The 21451-nt window shown below is 36.6% G+C and overlaps 1 protein-coding gene across 11 annotated transcripts in view; it reads right to left on the minus strand.

The window, feature by feature from the left end:
• Positions 1 to 21451, minus strand: part of DOCK10 (dedicator of cytokinesis 10) — a 211883-nt gene that overhangs the window by 35497 nt on the left and 154935 nt on the right. For 10 of the 11 annotated variants that reach the window (XM_059703345.1, XM_059703346.1, XM_059703348.1 and 7 more), the window contains exons 23-39: positions 20438 to 20530; positions 19927 to 20045; positions 17672 to 17741; positions 14201 to 14314; positions 12427 to 12498; positions 10507 to 10653; positions 9639 to 9722; positions 7437 to 7533; positions 7004 to 7048; positions 5302 to 5477; positions 5058 to 5174; positions 3677 to 3788; positions 2844 to 2965; positions 2640 to 2754; positions 2486 to 2552; positions 1860 to 1907; positions 1268 to 1369 (exon numbers count right to left, since the gene is read on the minus strand). In XM_059703345.1, coding sequence (XP_059559328.1) covers positions 1268 to 1369; positions 1860 to 1907; positions 2486 to 2552; positions 2640 to 2754; positions 2844 to 2965; positions 3677 to 3788; positions 5058 to 5174; positions 5302 to 5477; positions 7004 to 7048; positions 7437 to 7533; positions 9639 to 9722; positions 10507 to 10653; positions 12427 to 12498; positions 14201 to 14314; positions 17672 to 17741; positions 19927 to 20045; positions 20438 to 20530 — 1700 coding nt within the window. The remainder of the gene's footprint in view (positions 1 to 1267; positions 1370 to 1859; positions 1908 to 2485; positions 2553 to 2639; positions 2755 to 2843; positions 2966 to 3676; positions 3789 to 5057; positions 5175 to 5301; positions 5478 to 7003; positions 7049 to 7436; positions 7534 to 9638; positions 9723 to 10506; positions 10654 to 12426; positions 12499 to 14200; positions 14315 to 17671; positions 17742 to 19926; positions 20046 to 20437; positions 20531 to 21451) is intronic. The other variant, XM_059703342.1, reaches the window with a different exon arrangement.

Genomic DNA, 21451 nt, shown 5'->3' on the forward strand with positions numbered 1-21451 from the left:
ACATGAAAAATAATTGCTGATAGTCCTCTATTCTATTACCCTTCTCAAAACACAACCTTATGTTTTTTCATTTACTTTCTCAAAAAAGAGCAACTTTAAGGGGTCCTCAGAGACAGAGTGGCAAAATTTATTCTATGATTTATTGACTGTATACCAGTTTCATATTTCTTTCTAAAACATAGACATTTTAAAATGTTACATGTTGCCAAAACCGGTTTGGCTCAGTGGATAGAGCGTCGGCTTGCGGACTGAAAGGTCCCAGGTTCGATTCCGGTCAAGGGCATGTACCTGGGTTGTGGGCACATCCCCAGTAGGAGATGTGCAGGAGGCAGCTGATCGATGCTTCTCTCTCATCGATGTTTCTAACTCTCTATCTCTCTCCCTTCCTCTCTGTAAAAAATCAATAAAATATATTTTAAAAAAATAAAATAAAATGTTACATGTTATTAAGATCCCTTTGGGAAGAATAAATCAAACTGGAGAAAATTTTAGCAAAGACTTCGTATTTAGTAGACCCAGAGGAGCTGTAAAGTAGGATTTCAGAGCAAGTGTTTCTCATAGAATAAATAGGTTAATAAAGGATGACTCCAGGTCCTACATGATAGTCAAATCAGACTGATGAGGAAATCTAAGGTGAGCTTACGAGGCCATCCACGCTTCCTCAATGACTTTGACCCTTTAACAAACAATTTCAGCTCTAAGAACACTTCCAAAACACTATAATTACTAAAAATAATGGGGAGATATGACCCTACATTTTACTCTGTCACTAGAGATTAGCAACCATTAAAAGAGACATTTGTTGGGATTATGCCTTTTCAGTTTCCAATAAATTAAGATAGTCATTAATATTCTATGTAGGGCATTGTGCTCTAGATGCAGGTAAATAAGTCATAATCTTTGCATTTTCATCCTTTACAAGCCAGTAGGGCAGATAGGGAAGTACCTAAATGTGACTTCCTTTGAAAAATGTGTTTTGTGTTTCTCTACCTCTAAAGCTTTATGCTATGAAGATAGGACTACTGTCAATCTTCAAATGTGAGGTCAATCTTATAATCCTTATTGCATTTTAAGTTTCTTCACAGAAACACAGAATTACTTTAAATCTGTATTTGTTTTGAAAATATATATATATTCACACATATATGCATATACATATACATGTGTGTGCACATACATATATAGCCACCCCCCACAAATACATGCATAAATACACATACATATACGCACACTATGTTTTTAAATATGAAGCAAATCTGACAATTACCATTGTGACAGGAGGCCTGATGTTTGGCAGGAAGGATTCGATCCTTTGAGAGTTCCATTGTTCTGGGTGGACTGCACAAATTTAAATGCAGCAGCAATTTTCCTGCAGGAAATGGTGATGTTTTAATCATAGCTCAGCATTTGCAAATTCACATGCTATGAAAAATGAAATCACACATTCTTCTGGAAACAGGGAAGTGGGGGTTTAGTGAAGGTGCTGGGAACTTTGATGTCACTCATGAAGAAAGAATGGCAGCACAAAGCTACTGCAGATTAATTTTTCTTTTTATTTTACTTAAAATATTTTCTTAAATTGGTACCTTCCAAGTTTTATCCCTAGAAAGGTAGATAAATTTGTTCAAAGATACATGAAATGTGACTTCCTTTGAGAAATGTGTTTTTTTGCTTCTCTACCTCTAAAGCTTTATGCTATGGAGATAGGGTTACTGTCAAACTTCGAATGTGAGGTCAACCTTATAATCCTTATTGCATTTTAAGATTTCTAACATATAGTTGTAAATCTAACCTGATGCATTAATATATGTCATAACTCTGAAAGAACAGACTGACCTATTAGAGATTAAAATGATTACCTTATTATAATGCGTTTTCCTAGGTATCTGAAATTTTGAAGACAGACGCTAGAAAGGAAAAAAGTCACATTCTAGTTATTTAACCTCTTATTTATGCAAACTGTTCATCCTAATACATTAAAAATGTTAAATTTTATTTAAATACTAGAGGCCTGGTGCACAGATTTGTGCACTGGTGAGGTCTCTTGGCCTAACCTGTGCCCTCTTGCAATCTGGGACCCTCGGGGAATGGCATAGAGCTGGTTTTGGCCTGATCCCTGCAGGCCAGGCAGAGGGACCCCACTGGAGCACGAATCCATGCACTGGGCCTAAAGTATGCATACAAGATCTTTGGTTAATCTCTTCCCACCTTCCTCCCTCCCCCTTCCCTCTGAGATTCATCAGTCTGTTCCATGTTTCCATGCCTGTGGTTTCTGCTCCTGTGTTGAGCGTCTGCCCCCTGGTGGTCAATTCACGTCATAGCTACTGGCCAGTAGGCTGGTTACTTACGCTTTTATATATAGAGATTTTATGCATTATCATTGATAGATAAATCACCATAGAAGCACTTAAAATGCAGCATGGTATAATGAACTATTTAGAAGGTTCCAGAAAATGAGTGTTAACTAATCAACACTATAACTTACTCTAAGATGCTGAAGAAGTCTGACACCTCTGGACTGGGTGCTCGTTGCCAGTAGGCAATCAGAGTCTCTGAAAGGAAACACCACACAGTATGAGACTCTTTGAAATTCAAAGTGTTATTTGTTTTAAGTTTTAATTTTAAAGAGTTCTCTTTACCCTCTGAAATATTCTTCATAATGTGAAGAAAACACATAAGAAGACTCCTGGTTTCAGCTTGATCTAACTTGTCAAATCGAAGTGTTGAGCCTATCAAAGACAAGGGTCTTGGGATCTAGGAATCAAAGAACCAATAAGGATTGAGTAAGAGTAAGAGATTTCTGAGTCCTAATGTGCTGAGCAAGTCTGGAAGGGAAGTCCCACCTTTTCACAGTTGTCAGTCTTCTCACTGCTCTTCTCAGTGGTACTTGGATTGGAGTCTAGACTTGCTAAGGACGCTCTGGAGTCAGCATGGTTTACTGTAGAAATAGCTATTGATGAAAATGCTGTAAACAAGGCACAGCACACAGATGACAATGAGATGTATGGGCACGGACACACAAATAGCTCAAATGATCAACCAAAAAGATGTTGATCATTGAGCATGGTATAATGAACTATTCGGTAAGGTTGACATAATAGAGTCTGGGATTGGCATTGGAGAGATGCCACATTTTAAGTGTCATTACAATGGCCATGCCAACATTAAGGATTTAGAAAAATTTAGACCATTATCAATGGAAATAAAGTAAAGCTTATTCTTTTGATTTCTTAAACAGCTTTTAAGATAAAGCTTCTGTTTTAAACATGTTTTAGTAAAAGTTCACAAGAATACTTTGGGGAAAGAAATTTTTCAATTTTTGACAGTATAAAAGAAATCAAGATGACATTTCCAAAACAGTTCTAAAAATACGCTTTGAAGTTGAAGGGCTATTATATCTTAAAAGGCTATGTGCAATGAAAACTTAAATATTGTTTCCAGAATGAAGCCATTTGATAACGTCTGAGCCAAGTAAAAATGAAAGCTAAATAGAAGAGGAAATTGCTGGATGGCATTCCAAGAAATATGTAAAAAGACACTTTAGCTATATAAATATAGTACACTGTGCCGTATAGATTATGGGTAATGGATTATGGAGTGGGTGACAAGCACAATGATGTACAAGGTAAATATGGATGAGGGTTAAACACAAGTGTCCTCGGAAGGTGTCAAGTACCTGCTATGGAATTTAAAACATCTTTAGAAAATGATGTGTCCACGGAGTTCGCATGTTTCATTGCTGACTGGCTGTGAAATCCTCCATTGGTGCTGAGGTCATCTCTAGACCCCTGTATTCAGAGCACAGAAGAAATTAATGGGAATCATCATATTTCAACATTGTAAAGCCACATATACCTCTTCATTATTCTTTCAATTAGATGGTATTTAATTTGACCTTTTATATCCCAGCAAAGGTCTTCTGCCAAAGCAGGCAGTGAAAATGAATATAGTCAAAACCATACTCTGGGTCACATTTGATTTCATATGTGATTTAAAAATTTTTACAATATAGTGTAAACTATCTTTTAGGTATAGAGTAAATGGATGGAATAATTATATTCATGGATTATATCATGTGTTCTATATCATTATTATCAGGGGTTATCTTATGTATTTTACTATTACTAAAAACCAGATTTTAAATAATTAGTATGTTCCAGTTTCTATGATAAGTGTTTTCTATTACACAATTTAATCCTCATAAGAATCCTGTGATGGAGGTATTATATCCCATTTTATAAATAAGAAATTAGAGCCTTAAAGAGGTTGGATAATTTACATAATATCACATAGATAGTAACTGATACTACTAGGATTTGAACAAGGTCCCCCCCCAAAATTCCTAAGGCACAGCACCTAACTTCTAGATGGTAGTATCTTGTATAGTAAACTGGGTCAGCAGTATGTTCATTCATCTGGGATTTGAACACAGGTAATTGATCCGAAGAGGGTTGTTTTACAGTCACTGTGATGAATCAGTGGAGAAAGGATGACAAACAGGCCACTCCTAGGCTGTGACTAGAATGAAGGCACTTGGCTATAGACAACCAAGTGGTCATAAAACTGATACCGAAAGGTGGTGGGAAAGGTGTACACTAAGGATGGGGCCATGCCTGTAACAGAGGAACCTGGTAAAAACTGGAGAGAACTGGAAAACGGTGCAGAGAACAGAAGAGAAAGAAAAAAAAAAGTGCTGGAGAGGCGGGCTAGATTAGAATCAGGGGTCCTCAAACTGCGGCCCGCCGGGTGTTTTTGCCGCCGCTGCCTGTCCTGCTTAGCAGCCGACTCGTCCCGGGCCCGCAGTACGCATGTGTGGAATGTCTGAGGGACAGTGAACTGGCCCCCTGTTTAAAAAGTCTGAGGACCTCTGGGCTAGATGGAAGGATTCATTGACGAGTCTGGAACCAGTGACACTGACATGAATGTCTCAAAAACACCTAGCAGGAACTGCTGATTAATTCTTAGTCACTCACAGGTAGGTGGACGTGGTATTCAGGGCAAAAATATAAGAAAGGCTAACTATTCAAATAGACATTGGAAATAGTATGCAAACTTACCTGGTTCGATGTATTGACAGTAAAAGGATACAGGTCCTTCAGGTAAATCCTTGGCATATTGTCCAGGAGCATGCCATAGAGGGGCATGTATAAACTTGCTATCTGGGCCTGCTTTCTCTAGGTGAGAAGGGAGCCAAAAGAAATGATTCATGTAAAAATCAATGGACCCCTTGGTTTGATTGTGCATTTAATGCAGTGTGCCATTAAATTGTGTTTAGGGAAGGGAGAAAGGAAGACCACTTACTGGTTCTCTGTATCGATCATCAAATGAATGCTTAGCCATTAGATTTTTGAGGACAGCTAAAGCTAAGTGCCTGACATCTTGGTCTTCCTGCAGAGCAAAGCCAACTTCTCGGAGCAGAATCCCGATTAAGAAGTGCTTGCGGCAAAATTCATTAGTGACCGAATATTCAGGCATATCTTCGCGAGGCAAGAAAAGAGATTATATTATTGAAAATCAAATAGTCACTTTATAATCAAGACAGGTTTATCACACAACTATCAACTCCTCCCTGGATTCAGGGATATAGTCTTGCCACAGAGCTGAGAATTATGAGACAGGAACGTTCAGAAAGATAGGGTGATATTGTGTGTATACTAATACAAATAATGCGTGATGTCAAATATCAAGCTCCATGAAAGTGGCAGCCCTACAGTATTACAGCTGAGATGAGAAAACCTGAATAGTCTGTCTGAAGGAATCAGAAATGGTCAACTGAGAGGAATATGTTGAAATGGGCCATTGAGGATGCTTAAGATTTGGAAGTGCAGGTGTGTGAGTAAATGGAGGCAATGAGGAAAGAGGAGGACATTGGGAGGAGAAGTGATAGGATTTTGATGGCACAGAATTGTGAAAGTAGGTATGTGGGGAACACAGATATGGGGGACAGTAAATACAGTGCCCAAAAAAGGAGAGATGAGAATTAAGATGTGAGCCACATTGGGACTAGTTGATGGGAAACTTAAGTACAAATTCGCTAGCTGGCATTTAGGTTCCTCTGCTATTTGCACTTCCGTAGCAATTCCATTTGTAGTAGATGATAAGTCACGCAGGGCTTTGAGATCAGTGGCCCAATCTGACCTGTGCTTTATTGATTTACTAATATGGTGGCAGGTTGTAAGTTAATTAGATTGCAGGGAGGGATATAATACAAGTCTGTAGCAGTAGTGGAGAGAGGGGAGAATTAGAGGGCCTGGGGTAGTAGGATCAAAGTAGCAGAAGTAATATCAGCAGAACAAGTTTTCTGAAGGGTGTGAAAGAGCAAGGAGAGAGGAAAACCAAGGTAGGCTGCAAAATGTTAAGCCTGAATTACCAAGAAAGCAGTGTTAAAATTTCCAGTAATAATGCACTTATTCAAAATTGTCCAACAGGGTTCTAAATGTAACTATTAATAATAGGACTAGCACCCACTTACAGAACTCACATTGTGAGTAAACACTAGGCTACACACTTTATAAGAAGTATCTTAGTTAGTTTTCAGGACAACCAGCAAGGTAGTTATGATTAGTATAGTGCACCATTGGAATATGCATTATATTCAATTTATAGGCTTCTAATAATTTCAGTCTTGAAAAAATAGCTCAAATCAGACTGTGGTTTATTGAAAGAAATATATCATATAAAACTAGTTACATTGAACAAGTATGCTATTATATATAGCTGGAATTTTATTTATGATATACTCTAAGGAAATTGCAGGAACTTTGGAAAATTAAAAAAAAATCAAACTTTAGAGAATAAAATATGAAAGAATTCAAGACGGGGAATCATTTAATTATTTGTGACTGGAGAAAAGTTCAGACAATATTTTGTTTACTTTGACTATATGGCATTAAAATATGGCTATTTGTTAGCATATGGAAACTGAAAATTTATAGTGTATCTATAATCATCAATGTTTTTGGACTATTGATGCTTAGGTAATATATAAAATTACACTATTTACCTGATGCATGCAACTCTTGAGTTGATTCTGAAGGTGTCAAAGGATCTGGATTTAATACAAATAAACAAAAAGTTCAGACATATCCATACTCAGATATATATTATGTTCATTAATGATGTGTAATATATACTGAAAAATTAAAATATATTGTCCTAAAATAGGAATTACTTCAATAAATCTTTGTTTTTCAAGAGAAATGCTTTAGGTTGTTTATTTCATTAATGAAAAAGGAAACATAGACAAACATTGAGAATCATAGGGTTGTATCCATTGTCACAGGCCAACAATTTCTTTTACATTTTAATCTCATTGTCTGGGTATACCCATGTGACAACTTTAAACAAAACCAAGATAGAGGAAACAGGAAAACAATGAACAAACAAATAAAAGTGTTCCCTTTGTAGGAGCCGATGAAAACTCTGGGAATTATTACCTGGGATGTTTGCTGATCTTATGGGGAGACACAAAGGGATAAAGTGCTCATGTTGACACACTTCTTGAAGGAAATCAAATTTATACTGGCATAAAGTCTGAAAGAGAGACAAGCTGAATGACTATTATTTGCACACCAAGAAATTTAATAAAACAAAGAATCTGCACTTGACTTTTGTACCTAAAAAGAAGATGCGGTTACTTTTGTGTGACCACCAGCTATTGTTAAGTTTAAGGAATTTTGACCCTCTGTAGTGGTAAATGCAGGCAGCTTTCCTATTTGGGGAGTTTGATCAAGGCTTCCTCAGGAAGTAATCTCATTTGTAACCTACCTTACCGAGACATTTTTTTGCTTCTTTTAGTTTATAACATACTTATTTTGAGAAAAATAGTGCCTCACCAAATGCACAGAGCTCTACAGCCACCCTCAGATCATAGAACAGATTGCTACAATCAATTCCTATGATTCAGGGAGGTAAGGAAGACAATAAAAAATGAAAGTGAATCTCTCTTCGTATGCCATTTGTTCTCAGGATACATTATTAATTCTACCTCTTCCCTACTCTTGTAAACAGGCCTGTTCTTTCAATGTTTTGAATAGCACAGTGATAAATGGAGTCTAGACATAGTCTAAGACAACTGTAATACACGAGCTAAGAACAACCACATAAATAGAAACAATCAGCACATTCATAACTGTTCTGTTTTCACTCTCATGCAAGATAAGTAATACATTTTTAAGACTCAGATTGTGTTCATTATATTTGCTAATATCAGCTAACAAAAAATATATTTCATTCACTTGAATATTACATAATTATATTTTGTGGTAACTTTAGTCAATCATTTAAAATACTGCAATTTACAAATGATTGTACTTGACTTAATCCTTCGTACATCAAAGTGAAGAAGAGCATACTTAATTTATATGTTAATTATTCTTCATTGAGAAGCTTCTGTTTGGTCTTTGAAAAAATATATAATTTAGGTCTACTGGAATTGTATCTAAATGGACAGTCTTCAAATTTCATGCATAATTGGAGAATTAATGAAGAATATTCTTTCAAAAATTATTTACAGAGAGGATTAGATGCTCAAAACCTCATGATACGTAATTAGGTAACTCTCCTGATCAAAACTGCCAAGAAAAATAATATTCAGATTCCTAAGCATGACATGAAAGGCTATAAGAAGAACATTTTTTTATTTTTGGTTGTTCTACATTGGTTATTATTTTACAGCACCTAGGTAATTTCTTCTTCAGGACTTACCTTCTCCCCAAAGTAAGTTTAATGAAGAACTGCTAATTCACATGCCCTGTCTCTCCTGCTAAGAGGCAGGCATGTGACCCAAAGCAGGCTGACCACACACTTCCTTTTTGGAAAGCAGATATTAAGAAGAGTGTTATCATTTAAGCAGCAGCAGACTTTGGCCAAATGGTTCTTTCTTGGCGATTATTCCTGTGCTTTAGCTCTTTTCCAAGTCTAGTTCTTTACATTGATGCTATTTATTCCCAATAGAACTTCCAATAAATTTGCTTTTACTCAAATTGGAGTAAACTTTTTGCTTGCAACCCAACGAACCCTCACTGATAACAACTTTCATGACCTGGCCCAGGCTTATTTCTCTTCAGCATATGCCATACTAAACTCAGTGGTCCTCAGACTTGATAAATAAAAATCACCTGAAAGTCTTGATACAGTACACACTTCAGTTCTGAGATTCTATTGCACTAGCCTAGGAACCTCACTTTGAGAACCACTCCTTTCTAGAACACTGTTTCCTGACTGTCTCCCAAAACATACCTCCTATTTAGACAGGGTGGCCAACTGTCCATTTTGCCCAAGATTGAAGCATTTCCAGAGGTGGGGCTTTCAGTACTTAAACAACACAGTCCTGACCTAGAGTTATATAAGAACTGCAGCTGGAAAGAACTATTTCTTCTCTACCCACAGGACATAGAAGTGAAATGTACACACTTTCATTCCACTCTCCCTTGTTCCCCATTAAGGAAGGACTCGGGAGACTTTCTCAGCAGCTAGATGAACCATTTACAAGACTGCCTCTCACCGGTATAGACATTATTTTTTTGAGGCAGAGAATAGATAAGTTGATGTTTTAGGCATATATATATACAGAGACCAATTTATTCATTTATACTGCCATAGCTGAGAAAGCAATCACTCCTGCACTTGGTTCTTACCTTGAGTTCACCAGAGGAGAACATGCTGATGTAATTGTTGACCATCTTAAACACAAAGCCCCGGTCCATAAATGTAAAGCAGCGCTAAAAAAGATAAAATTTTAAATTAAAACATTTTCACTTTAAAGATCATTAAATATTTTGAAGAGATAATGAAATTTATTGAAATAAAATAACGTTTAACTAAATGTGTTGTGTCCTGAGTGTTCTAAAAACCTCGCAGGTATGTTTAAGCATTTGTCCACATATGGCAACTAGTTAAAATGTTAGCTATAGTACACCCATCAGAAAGCTACAAACCCATATTAATCAATTTTATACAACATCACTTGGAGCTTTGCAATTAAATATTAGAGCCTTTTCCTTTTCTATAGAAAGTTTTAGCTTTTACTTGTGTGTTTATTTTTTAAAGAGTTACATTTTATTATTTCTCTTTAGCAATTTCATTCCTGTACTGTACAGCTCTGGGAAGGAGCAGGGGTGGCAGAGATGGGTCATAAAAACCTTTTAAAATCTCACTAGTCTCCTTCAACAGAGGAGCTTTTCTTTCAGTTAAGGCAGCTTGAATTTGAGGAGAGAAGGTAAGAGTTCCTGAGATTTCTATCAGGGAGCTGCTCACTGTCTTTCTTATTCTGTTGTCAGACTCTCTTAACTGTAATGAGTGTGTAAACAGCAGGTAGTTTTGGGGAGATAGGCAAAAACAAACCCATAAAAAGTATTTCAAGTAGGAAAGATAGATAAAAGTATTCATCAAACAGTGTTAGTTGTGACTACTCATAAAAAATGAAGATTTGAATCAATTAACATTGAGGATATCTCACGTCTATTAGCATGGGGGCTTGAATGGAATTTCATCTCATCACTGTACCTTAAGAAACCTGGCGATGCTGTGGTTGGCCCTTCTTGTTTCTTCAAGGGCGTCTTTATATTTCCAAATCATGTGATCAGCTAGGACCATGACCAGATTGTCCAATTCATTTTGGTATGATTCAGGAAATCTTTGAGCCCGAGAAAGCTAAGAAAAGAATAGATCATTTCTTTATAATGTGGCATATGAAATGCTAAGCCTGAAAAAAAATAAACTGAAAACTTGAATGCAATAATAAAATAGAAGCCCTTTTAATTTCAAGGTCATGATTTCCATAATTTTCATTTAATGTTTTCTTCTCCTTTGGCCAATAAAATTTTCATTTAAAAATTAAATTATAACATATTTTAATTGCAAACTATTAAAACATGTAACATTTTTCACATCTTTTTTTTCCATTACAGTTGACATACAACATTATTTTCAGGTGTACAGCATAGTAGTTAGACATTTATATAACTTCCTAGAGGTCTGGTGCACAAATTTGTGCACGGGTAGGGTCCCTTGGCTTGGTTGGTGATAGGGGCCAATTGGGGTCCTCTCACCCAGTTCTGATTGGGGCCAGCAGGGGGAGGGGGGAAGGAATTGCGGGAGGTTGGCCAGCTGTGGGAGGTTGGCTGTGAGAGTGCACTTACCACCAGGGGAAGCTTCTGCATTGAGCGTCTGCCCCCTGGTTTTCAGTGCGCAACATAGCGACCAGTCAACCGGTCATTCGGTTGTTTAGTTGTTAGATTGCTTAGGCTTCTATATATGAGGTGATCCTTCTGATAAGTCTAGAACCCTGGCACCCACCATTATATTATTGACTATATTATCTCTCACATCACAATTCCCCTCCCTTCCCTTTCAGGAAGTACATACTATTAATGGTTTACTAAATATTGGTCTAGATTTTCTTAGACACATTTAGTGAAAAATCAAGTACTTTGATTTTTTTAAACTAGAAATCCCCCAATTAGCAACTCTAAGAAATCAATGAATGACTAAGTAACTAAATGAGTACAAATATTGGCTTAAAATGTCCTTTATTAAGTAGTGAGATACAGCTAGTCTTTTTAAAATTTTATTTCAGCTTTATTGAAGTATAAGTGACACATAAAATTGTGAGATATTTAAAGTGTAGATCATATTTTGATACATTTATATGTGAGGGTGAAAGAATTTCCCTCATCTAGTTAATTAATACATCTATCACTTCACATAGTTATCTTTTTTTTTTTTTTTGGTTTGGTCATTTTTGTTTTTGATGAGAACATTTAAGTTATTCTCTTTTAGCAAATTTCATCATCTGCTATAATCACCATGGTTTATGTTAGGTCTTCAGATCTTACTCATAGATGAAAGTTTGTACCAGCCAGTCTTTACTTCATGGTCTCAGCATTTGCCACAGTGGGCACCAGTGGGACATGAGTCAAGAGATTTCTGCCACAAGATGCAAAATGGTGTGACTAGGAGAATACATGTGTTACATGGAATGAAACTCCATGGGTCCCTAAAGACCAGCATTAGGTCTAGAAATCCACTCCTGCTGCCTGAACTCCTGCCCACAAGGGAGAAGTCCAGCAGCTGAGACTTCCCATCTCAGGCTCTATTTCAAGAATTTACACAGCCCCTTTTTCATGAGAGAGGCAAGATTCAATCATCTTCACAAGTCAACTTTATCATTAGACTCACATTTCGCTATAGATAGAAACACAAAAATTGATGTTAGACTGAGCCTAAATTTCTAAGATTCTGAATACCCAGCCTTGCATGCTGCAAGAAGGAAAACCATGGAGATTAAAGTGACACACAGTCATTTCTCCTACTTAAAAAGCAATGAACATATATTGCTATGGTTTACAAAGTAAATACCAATGGAACTACTGACAGCATGTTCATGAGCATAATTGTTGGGTATTGTATTACCTATGATCTTACCTGAATTTTATTTGTGTCAATCAAGTGTTGTGCCATGGATTTCAGGATAATTGCAAAAAAGAACCAGGAATGCTGTTAGGAAAAGAAAAGGCAGTGAGAAATTTGTTCTATGGTAAAATAACGATAATTCTGTTCTTTACATCATGTAATATTATAGAATCTTTATCTTACAGTGTGTTCTTTGAAAGTAAATCCATCAGAGCAATCATATGTGTTAGGATGATCTATATTAAAGTCTTAATGGTAAAAGTAAATAGCAGACATTTCAGTTTCTCTGTCATCTCAAAGATGTTTAAAACAAGATGCCAGTTTACTTGGGATGGCTAATTAAAGAATAGTCCTATGCAGTATTTATCCATGAGGTTCTATTTGTTTCACTTATCTAAACAAAACTAAAATTTTCTATATCAAAATATATCCTAGCAGGCCCACACCGAATATTTTAAGGGGTAGAGGCAAGATAAAAAATTGAAGCCACAGGTCTTATTGCTAACAAAGTTTATTCATCCTACATTAATAAACATAACTCCATGACAACTTGGAATGTTGTACCAGAATATGGGGCTCTCAGGGGAGAAGAACCCTGGCTAGAAGAACCTAGAGGGATTTGGTTCATGTGTGACTGTCCAGCCTGCACATCCAAGTGTTGTCCACAGACTAGTCTCTCTCTTCCACTGCAAACTGCTCCCCACTTGGTTCTAAGGTTGTACTCAGGCAGGAAGATTTTCCCAGTGAAGGAGGGACTTAGGAATGAGGTCTAAGTAGGCCTGCGAGGAAGCCTGTAAGCCCATGAGGCAGGGGCTCTGGGGTTCCTCAAAGATTAGGGAGGCATGGGAGGAGCTCCCAGTGAGCATTCCTCTTGGCTACTGTTATATCCTTCCCTATGGGGTGGGGCTCAGTCAGAAAAGACAAAAGCAAGCACTAGGATGAAGGCTCTTCTTTCCTAGGTCCAAGGGTAAAAGGGTGATACTTATCCCAGATAAAAAAGTCTATGCTGTATATGTACAGTTTAAATAATGCACCCCCTCATCCTCTCTCTTTCCCTTCCCCTCCACTACAAACAATCCTGAATTTTATTGTAGTCATTCCCTTGCTTAACTTCATAATTTTGCTACCAATATCATACATTGAAGATATAAATTTAGTTTTGCTTGCCACTAACTTTATGTAAATGAAATCATCCTGTATGTATTCTCCTGTGATTGCCTTTTTCATTCAACAAATTCTGTTTTGAGGTTCATTTATGTTGCATCATGAAGCTGAGGGTCCTATCATGATAGATAATTAATTAAGCTGGGGACTAAATTCACTCTCTTACAATAATTTAGAGTTGTCTTTTCATAAACTTTTTACCATCCCTTCCTTATTGTTTCAACTTTTTAGGGTCAAAGAGTGGCTGTTTCTTGGCTTCCTCTCTGTTGTCAATATATTTATTAACATATCATTAATTCTTTTGTTGGTATATAATATGCCTAATAAACTCAACACACTTGATTTTTATTATACTTAGAAGAATGTTTGAGGTAACTCTTTGTAGACATTTATTCTGTCTTTAGGCTAAAGAACTTAACTGAGGTTCATTTTATTCTTAAGGTGATCTTTTCTGTTGACATAGACCTCTCTTGCTTAATGCTTTTATATGCTACAGTTTCAATATGTGTATGCTAGAAACTATAAGAGAAATGATCTGCAAAAATCAGTGGATGTGATCACCTCTTGGGGGTGAGAGTGAACCTTATACTAATAATGAAAGAATCATCTTTCAATTCCTTACCTTCAAGACATGTTTAATTGTTGTTGAGTCATTTGATTTCAAAAGACCAGTCACATTTTTAGCCAGTTCCTCATGTATTGTTCTCTCTTTGCATGCCCTGGTCTTGAACACGAACTGAACAAAATCCAAAGAGTGAAATAAGTAAGATGCTTTAAGAAAACATCACTTCAAAAATAATGTTCCATGAATCACTCATAACTCAAAATTATCTGCTCATACCAGATTTTGTCATGAAATAAATGAAGGCCCAATGAGAAGAGCAGTACACACCTGTTCCTATTTATGGCTTTGCACAGGTAGGGCCTGGCTCACCTAAACTCTCCTTGAAACTCTTTTTGTAGAAATCAAAGGAAGAGTGAGAGTGCAATTTAGCAGGTTCAAGGAAACATGGAGGGCTTTGACCCACCTACTTAGGACACATTTCCCCTTCTCCTTCCTTCCACTGGTAACAGGTGGCATGGTAGCATTTCTTCATCCTGAAAGGGTAGAGCACCCACTCAAATAGCCAAGTGGGGAAGCAGGTGCCTTCCAGAGGCCAGTAGGTGAGCTCCCCACATGCCCAGGGCCTACCACCTCATGCTTAGGCACAGGCATCAAAGAATCATGAACATTGGCCATCAGTAAGATAACACCTACTCACTTTTTTATTTCTCAAAAGATTGGTTTTGGCATGCACCACTTAGTGCATATAATGGTTTTAGTTTTCAGTTTTTCTTCATCTATCTTAAAGATAGTACCATCAATTTTTACATGTATATTTCAAATATAAAATGCTTATTACTGAATTACACTATTTTACTAATGAGTTTGGTTTGCCTCAAGGGAGGTCATTTTTTCAAAATACCCACAATTCAGACTTCATTATAATCAGGAGTAAAGGCAAGCAAGAAACTCAAAGCAAAGGCACATTCAAATTTGGATCTGTAATTATTTGTTTGAACTTCATTGTTCATCAACAGATAAGTGTCCTGATGGGGCCTGACTTTTCCAAGTTCATCCCAGAAGAGAAAGAAAAGCTAAGAGATGCATGAAACTAGCTGAAGTCAAGAGTAATATGATTTTTCCCCTTGATCATGGCTCATGTGAGGCTAATATCATGCACAGTCATTTAGGCCTAAGGGCATTATGACTAGTTCTGAAATGTTCTTATTTTAAAATTTTGGCTATCACATGTCAGTTCCATGAATTTCTGTAGCCCATGGCATTTCATTAGATTGCTTTAGACATACATTTTTGAAAAGGCATGGTGTATGTGTGTATTTTGGATACCATAGATGGGTGAGTTAGCAGCATTTAGCACCACTGAACTTGAAATGGTGTTTAGTTTGCTTCTGAATAAATATTAATTGCATTGAAATATCACATCTCTCAAGGACATCAGAGCATATATAGGTAACAAATCATCAGTTTTCATTACACTCCTACTTGTGGGGCTTAATATCTATCTACATGTTAAATAATAACGTTTCCCACCAAAGGTAAAAAAAAAAATCAGACTCCTTGGTCAAGGTCAGACTGTCAGCCAGGTACTATAACAGGAGTCCAATCACAGAATCATAGAGCTGGTTCATCTGGTTTATCCCATCTCACTTCACAGAGGAGAAAAGTGAGGTTCAGAGAAGCTGACTGCTCAAGTTAACTATTTAACCTTGACTGGAATCTAGGTTCCCATTTGATACTTTAATGATCTTTCCAGAGTAAAATTTTAATTGGTTATATTTGTTATGCTGTATTTGTTTTAGATTATGAAAATGTGTTACATAACATCTTTAGGAATTGTTATCAGCTTGAAATTCTACATAGGCATATTTCTGAATTTGAACCCCTTCAGAGCAAGCTAAATAAGCAGTCTCTTATTATAAAATCAAATGATCTCATCGGGATATTTTCAAACACCCTGGTTAGAAATAAAGACCATCCCAGGATGCATTGGCAATGTACTTCTCCAAGAGTGTCACAGATGGAGTCTCAGAGCTGATTTTAAGGTTCTCATAAGATCTAGACTTGACTGTCACAAAAAAATGTCACAACGCCAGTGGCTTCTTAGTGTAATTTTTAATGATTCCTTTGGAATAAGGTATATAATAACTGCATTGAAATGAAGAGGGCTTTGTGTAACGTGGACTGGAGAATTTGTTTTGTCTCAATGCCTTTGAGGAGTGAAATGGAAAATTGAGGTAAGCATTGAGAGAGTAAAAGTTCAGTAGATGGTTCTGTTGAATATAAATTAATCAGCACCATATAAAGCATACAAAAACTCTATCTTTAAACAGGGAGCAAATTAAAAAGGCATTTATAGGTGAATCTAAGAATCTGGCTTTCTGAAAGTGAAATGTAGATCATATTGAGTAAAATTAGAGCAAAGGGAAATGATTGTGAAGTAACATGATTTTTTGGCATCTGGGCATACACTTAAAGTTAGGTATTTGGGAAACCATCTAACATTTCTGGCAGGTAGAAAATATATTAATATAAAACTGTAATAGAAACATTTCTCACTGATGGTATTTCAGAGGGGTTCACTCCAGAATGACATTTCTAATTATTTCCTTTAACAACAGGTGTTTTGTTTTTTTTAAAGAAAAACACAACTGCCCTGCCCCCCAAGTTTCTAGCACAAAAAAACCTTAAATTCTTTTCTAGTCACCTTTCTAGACATCTAAAATATATGGGTATATGACTATCAATATGTATTAGTGCAATACATTATTTTAATTAAAATGGTCTATGTCTCAAAAAGATTTCACCTATGCATAGAAAAGATAGAAATTTAGGTCCCCTATGCATCATAAAGTGAACTAAGCTATCTTTGGTTGGGTTATTTTTTTTTCATTCAAAAAGATGACATTCAGACAGGATTTATAATGTGCAAACATCATCGCAAGTTCACGGGCATTAATTCACAGGCCAACTGGAAATGAGAATATAAACTTGAAGGACACTGGAAGAAGCAGTGCACAGTTGATGGAATGGGCTAGTGGTTCATGCCGGAGGATAAAGGACTTAACATACCAGAAGCAGGTACAAATATACAGTAACTGGGAAAATGAAATAATGCCTGAGAAAACAATAAGAAAAGCTAAGAAAACATTATAGAAGAAACATAGAGCATTCAACAAACCAACAGGAAAAAAATCTTCCTTAAATTTACACAGAAATTTCATTTCTTGTAATGTTGACGTCCAAAGGACAATATTTTTCTTCTCTAGCTCAAACTTCTTGGCTGTTTTCCACCATATAAATATTCATTTGTACATGTACATGTTATTTATTCACTTATACATTCAAACAATACATCTAGCTCATCAATGCAAAGAGAAGAAATTCTAAGTAGCTAAGAGGAATGCTTGGTATTACTATGGTAGACACCATCCAGCTAAAGAGAAAAACTTCCCACTTATGTAGACAGGAAATGAGACGAGCCACACAGCACAAGGGCATAGGACCAATGTCCAAGTGGTGATTTCATACCTTAATGTATGACTGGACAGCGCAGTCCAATTGTTCCTCGTGGCACTTGGCGACGATGTCAGTCAGAACCCTGGGAAAACAGAGATGTTCAGTGGCCTTTCTGGAGAAGGCAGAAAAATTCCACTGGGTTTGTCACAGGAGTGCTTGAAAACAGTGCTTACTAGTTAATGAATAAATGAATGAACCAATTTCAGACTCTCCTTCATCCCCTGTACCCCTCCAATATTGAGTATTTAATATCTATAGTACCTGTTAGCCATTTCCAACCTTGAAATCTCTAAAAACTAGATATAAGTAATGTCATATGGCTGTATCACATTGGAGATTTCTTTTTTGCCTGAGCTGAATGTGCTATTATGGTGTCTGTGTTTGCTGACACTGTCTTCTTGGAAAAAGGATCATTTTTAGTGCCTGATTAAAACTTAAGATCTTAAACTTTGAATGATCATATTCATTTTTAAAGGGTTTCACTTCCAACCTAGAGGCACTATATGTCAATGCTTTTGGAAAAAGTAATTAGGTTAAGATGTAGAGTCTTTTTTTTCCTACCCTTAGCTGGGACAGGGTTTCTATAGCAGTGGTGGTAAGGGTTGGTATTTTCACATGAACACTTCCAGTTACTCCATATGGAGCTGTTGTGCTTAAGAATATCTCAGAATTTCAACAGATCTATCAGCTAAAATACTTAGGAATCTTGTCAACACAGATCCATATACTCATGCTATAACAGCACCCATTGAAGATAGAGTTGGCTACTTTTAATCTGTGTCTAGAACTGGCTGGTATGGAACTGTTAGAGCTGCCCTCACTTTCCAGAGCTTCATGGCTCCACTTTAGTAAAAACAAGGCCAAAGAGTCTGGCCGGCGTGGCTCAGAGGTTGAGCATCAACCTATGAACCAGTAGGTCATGGGTAGATTCCTGTCCAGGGCACATGCCTGGGTTGCAGGCTCCATCCCCAGTGTGGGGCATGCAGGAGGCAGCTGATCAATGATTCTCTCTCATCATTGATGTTTCTTTCTCTCCCTCTCCCTTCCTTTCTGAAATCAATAAAAAATATATTAAAAAACCCCAAAACAAACAGCCAAGGCCAAAGACCCTCCTTCTGAAAAAGGCTAATCATATGCCTGTGAGTTCAGAAGGTACTGCAAACATGTCAATGCCAAGAGTAATTTTATTTCTGGAATGCTGTGACTAATTGAAAAACAACATTAGGAATAGATGATTCAATAATTCAAAACATGATCTCTATGAAGAGGAAATTGTGATTATCAAAGTCACCAGACAGATTAGTAATGTTGGCAGAATGCATAGTATAGACAAACTTAAAGTGAGAAGAGTTGAAGAAAAATAGAATATTTAAAAAAAAGAAAAAGATCTGTTGGGAATGTAAAATGGTACAGCCACTGTGGAAAACAACTCAACATTTTCTTGAGAGCTCTCATACAACCCACTGGTCATTTTTCTTAGTGATATGATAATTTATATTTACCCCAAATCTACCCTAAACTGGAAACAACCTGGTGAATTGTTAAATATATTGTGGTATGGAATACTACTCAGAAATAAAAAAGAAAGGAACTATGGATAGATGAAACAACCTGGATGACTCTCCAGAGGATTAATCTGAGTGAAGAAAAAAAAAAAAAACCAACAATCCCAAAGAGTAGATATAGAGATAGATATGTGTATAGATACATAGATGAATTCATATATATATATATATATATATATATATATATATATATATATATAATTTCTTTATTTCTTAAAATGACAAAATTTGGAGGTGGAGAACAGTTGATTGAGTAGTTACCTGGGATGAGGAGTGTGGGTGGGGATGAGAGGGAAACAGTTGTGGAGATGGAGTGCTCTGTATTCTGAGTCTATCAATGTCAATATCCTGGTAGTTGCTACTGTACTGCAGTTTTGCAAGATGTTCCCTTTGGGGTAAATTGGGTAAAAGGAACATGGGATCTCTCTCTCTGCATTATTTCCTACAACTGCATGTGAATCTATAATTACCTCAAATTAAAGAGTTTAATTAAATATCACGAAGGAAAGTTGAAAAAGACGTATAGTATTTTACTTAAATTATAACAACAGATGATTAGAAATCAAGAGTAAGAAATACTTAGAGATATGTGTTCAAATGAAAGGCAAGCATACATAATTAGGTGACCATTCAGTTATAATCAAATTTCTGTGTAACCACAGATTAGAAAAATCTCTTCTCCTGAGGCTGTGTTATGGATACCTGGTCACAGTTGTACTTATTTCATCTTCCTCATTCTGGACCAAAACCTTGAAGAGCTGGTTCAAGATTATAGGCAGAAAACTCATGATCGCATGAATCTTTTCCACATTCAATAAGTTCTGTAGTAAACCAACAGGAAACAAAAGGGCACTGATTAAATGAAAGCTTATTCTGCTGATGGTTTTCAGAACTTGCTCTTCATTGCATTTAGCATGGTGTGCAGGCAGGGGGGCAATGTGGCAATGCGATTTTAAAAAGTAATTTAAAATCAATTGGCTTTAATTTTCAATCATTCTTATTTTGAAACACCTACTTATGCTTGTTTATTAATCCACGGACAGAAACTATTAAGGAATTGTGAAATGAAATAATTGACTCTCTTCATTGATAAGGCATTTAAAAATCTTCAATGATGATTACCTCTTACTTTGTGAGTCAATGAAAATTACAAAGGTCCCTTTAGCCCATTTCTCCCCCAAAGACCACTGAAATGATTTGCATGTCACATTACCTTACAAGAGCGGACAAAATTTGAGGTAGGTGACTGAGACATATCTTTCTCCCTTTTTTGGCACTCTCGGAAAAATGCGTTCACATATGGATCCTGAAACAGCAAAAATAAAAGTGTTTATTTCTGAGGACATGTAAACTGTGTAACACTCACGGTGATGGGAGGCAGCCTTTCTGTAGGATCGATGCCTCCATGTGCAAGTGCTTTATGAAAGCGTCAATGACAGCTTTCATTTCCGCTTCTCATGGAGGGCTAGAGTTGAAATAAACTACGAAGCCAACTCTCTTCCCTATTTCATGCTCTTGGATTTGTTTTCCTTCTCGGCTACATGATAATGGCTGGAGAATTACTTTCCTTGGCTTTCTACATTTTTTTTGTTTTTTTAAATTGCCTTCTTTCATATTCTTGCTCCTGTTTCTTCCACAGACTTCTATCAATTTTTCTTACATATTCCTTAACACATATGAGGAATGCATAGGGATTTTTTCAGACTTAACTGCCAGAGCTAATAAAAAACTAGGAAGTTCACACTAACATCATGATATAACATGACTCTTACCTTTTGTGTTCTTCCAAATCCATAGGTTGTTGTCCTAACTCTCAGTACCACAGGCTATGACTGTGTTTGGAGGTAATTAAGTTAAAGTGAGGCAGTTAGAGTGGCCCTAGTCTGATATAACTGATGTCCTTATAAAAGCATAAATTTGGACACCAGACATGTGCACACACAGAGGAACAACCACGTGGGGACACAGCGAGAAGGCCAAGGAGAGAGGCCTCAGAATGAACCAACTCTGCCAATACCTTCATCTCAGACTTCCAGCTTCCAGAACTGTGAGAAATAAATGTCTGTTGTTTAAGCTACCCCATCTGTGGTATTTTGTTATGCCAGCCCCTGCATATTGATACACCCTTTAATGGTATTTACTAAAGAGAGTGGCATTTTGGAAATTCTCTAAATTCTGTGCTGAGGGGTCAGATACACTCTCTGGGTCTATTTGTCAATTCTAGAAG

Source organism: Myotis daubentonii, chromosome 7, assembly GCF_963259705.1.
Source record: "Myotis daubentonii chromosome 7, mMyoDau2.1, whole genome shotgun sequence".
NCBI lineage: Eukaryota > Metazoa > Chordata > Mammalia > Chiroptera > Vespertilionidae > Myotis > Myotis daubentonii.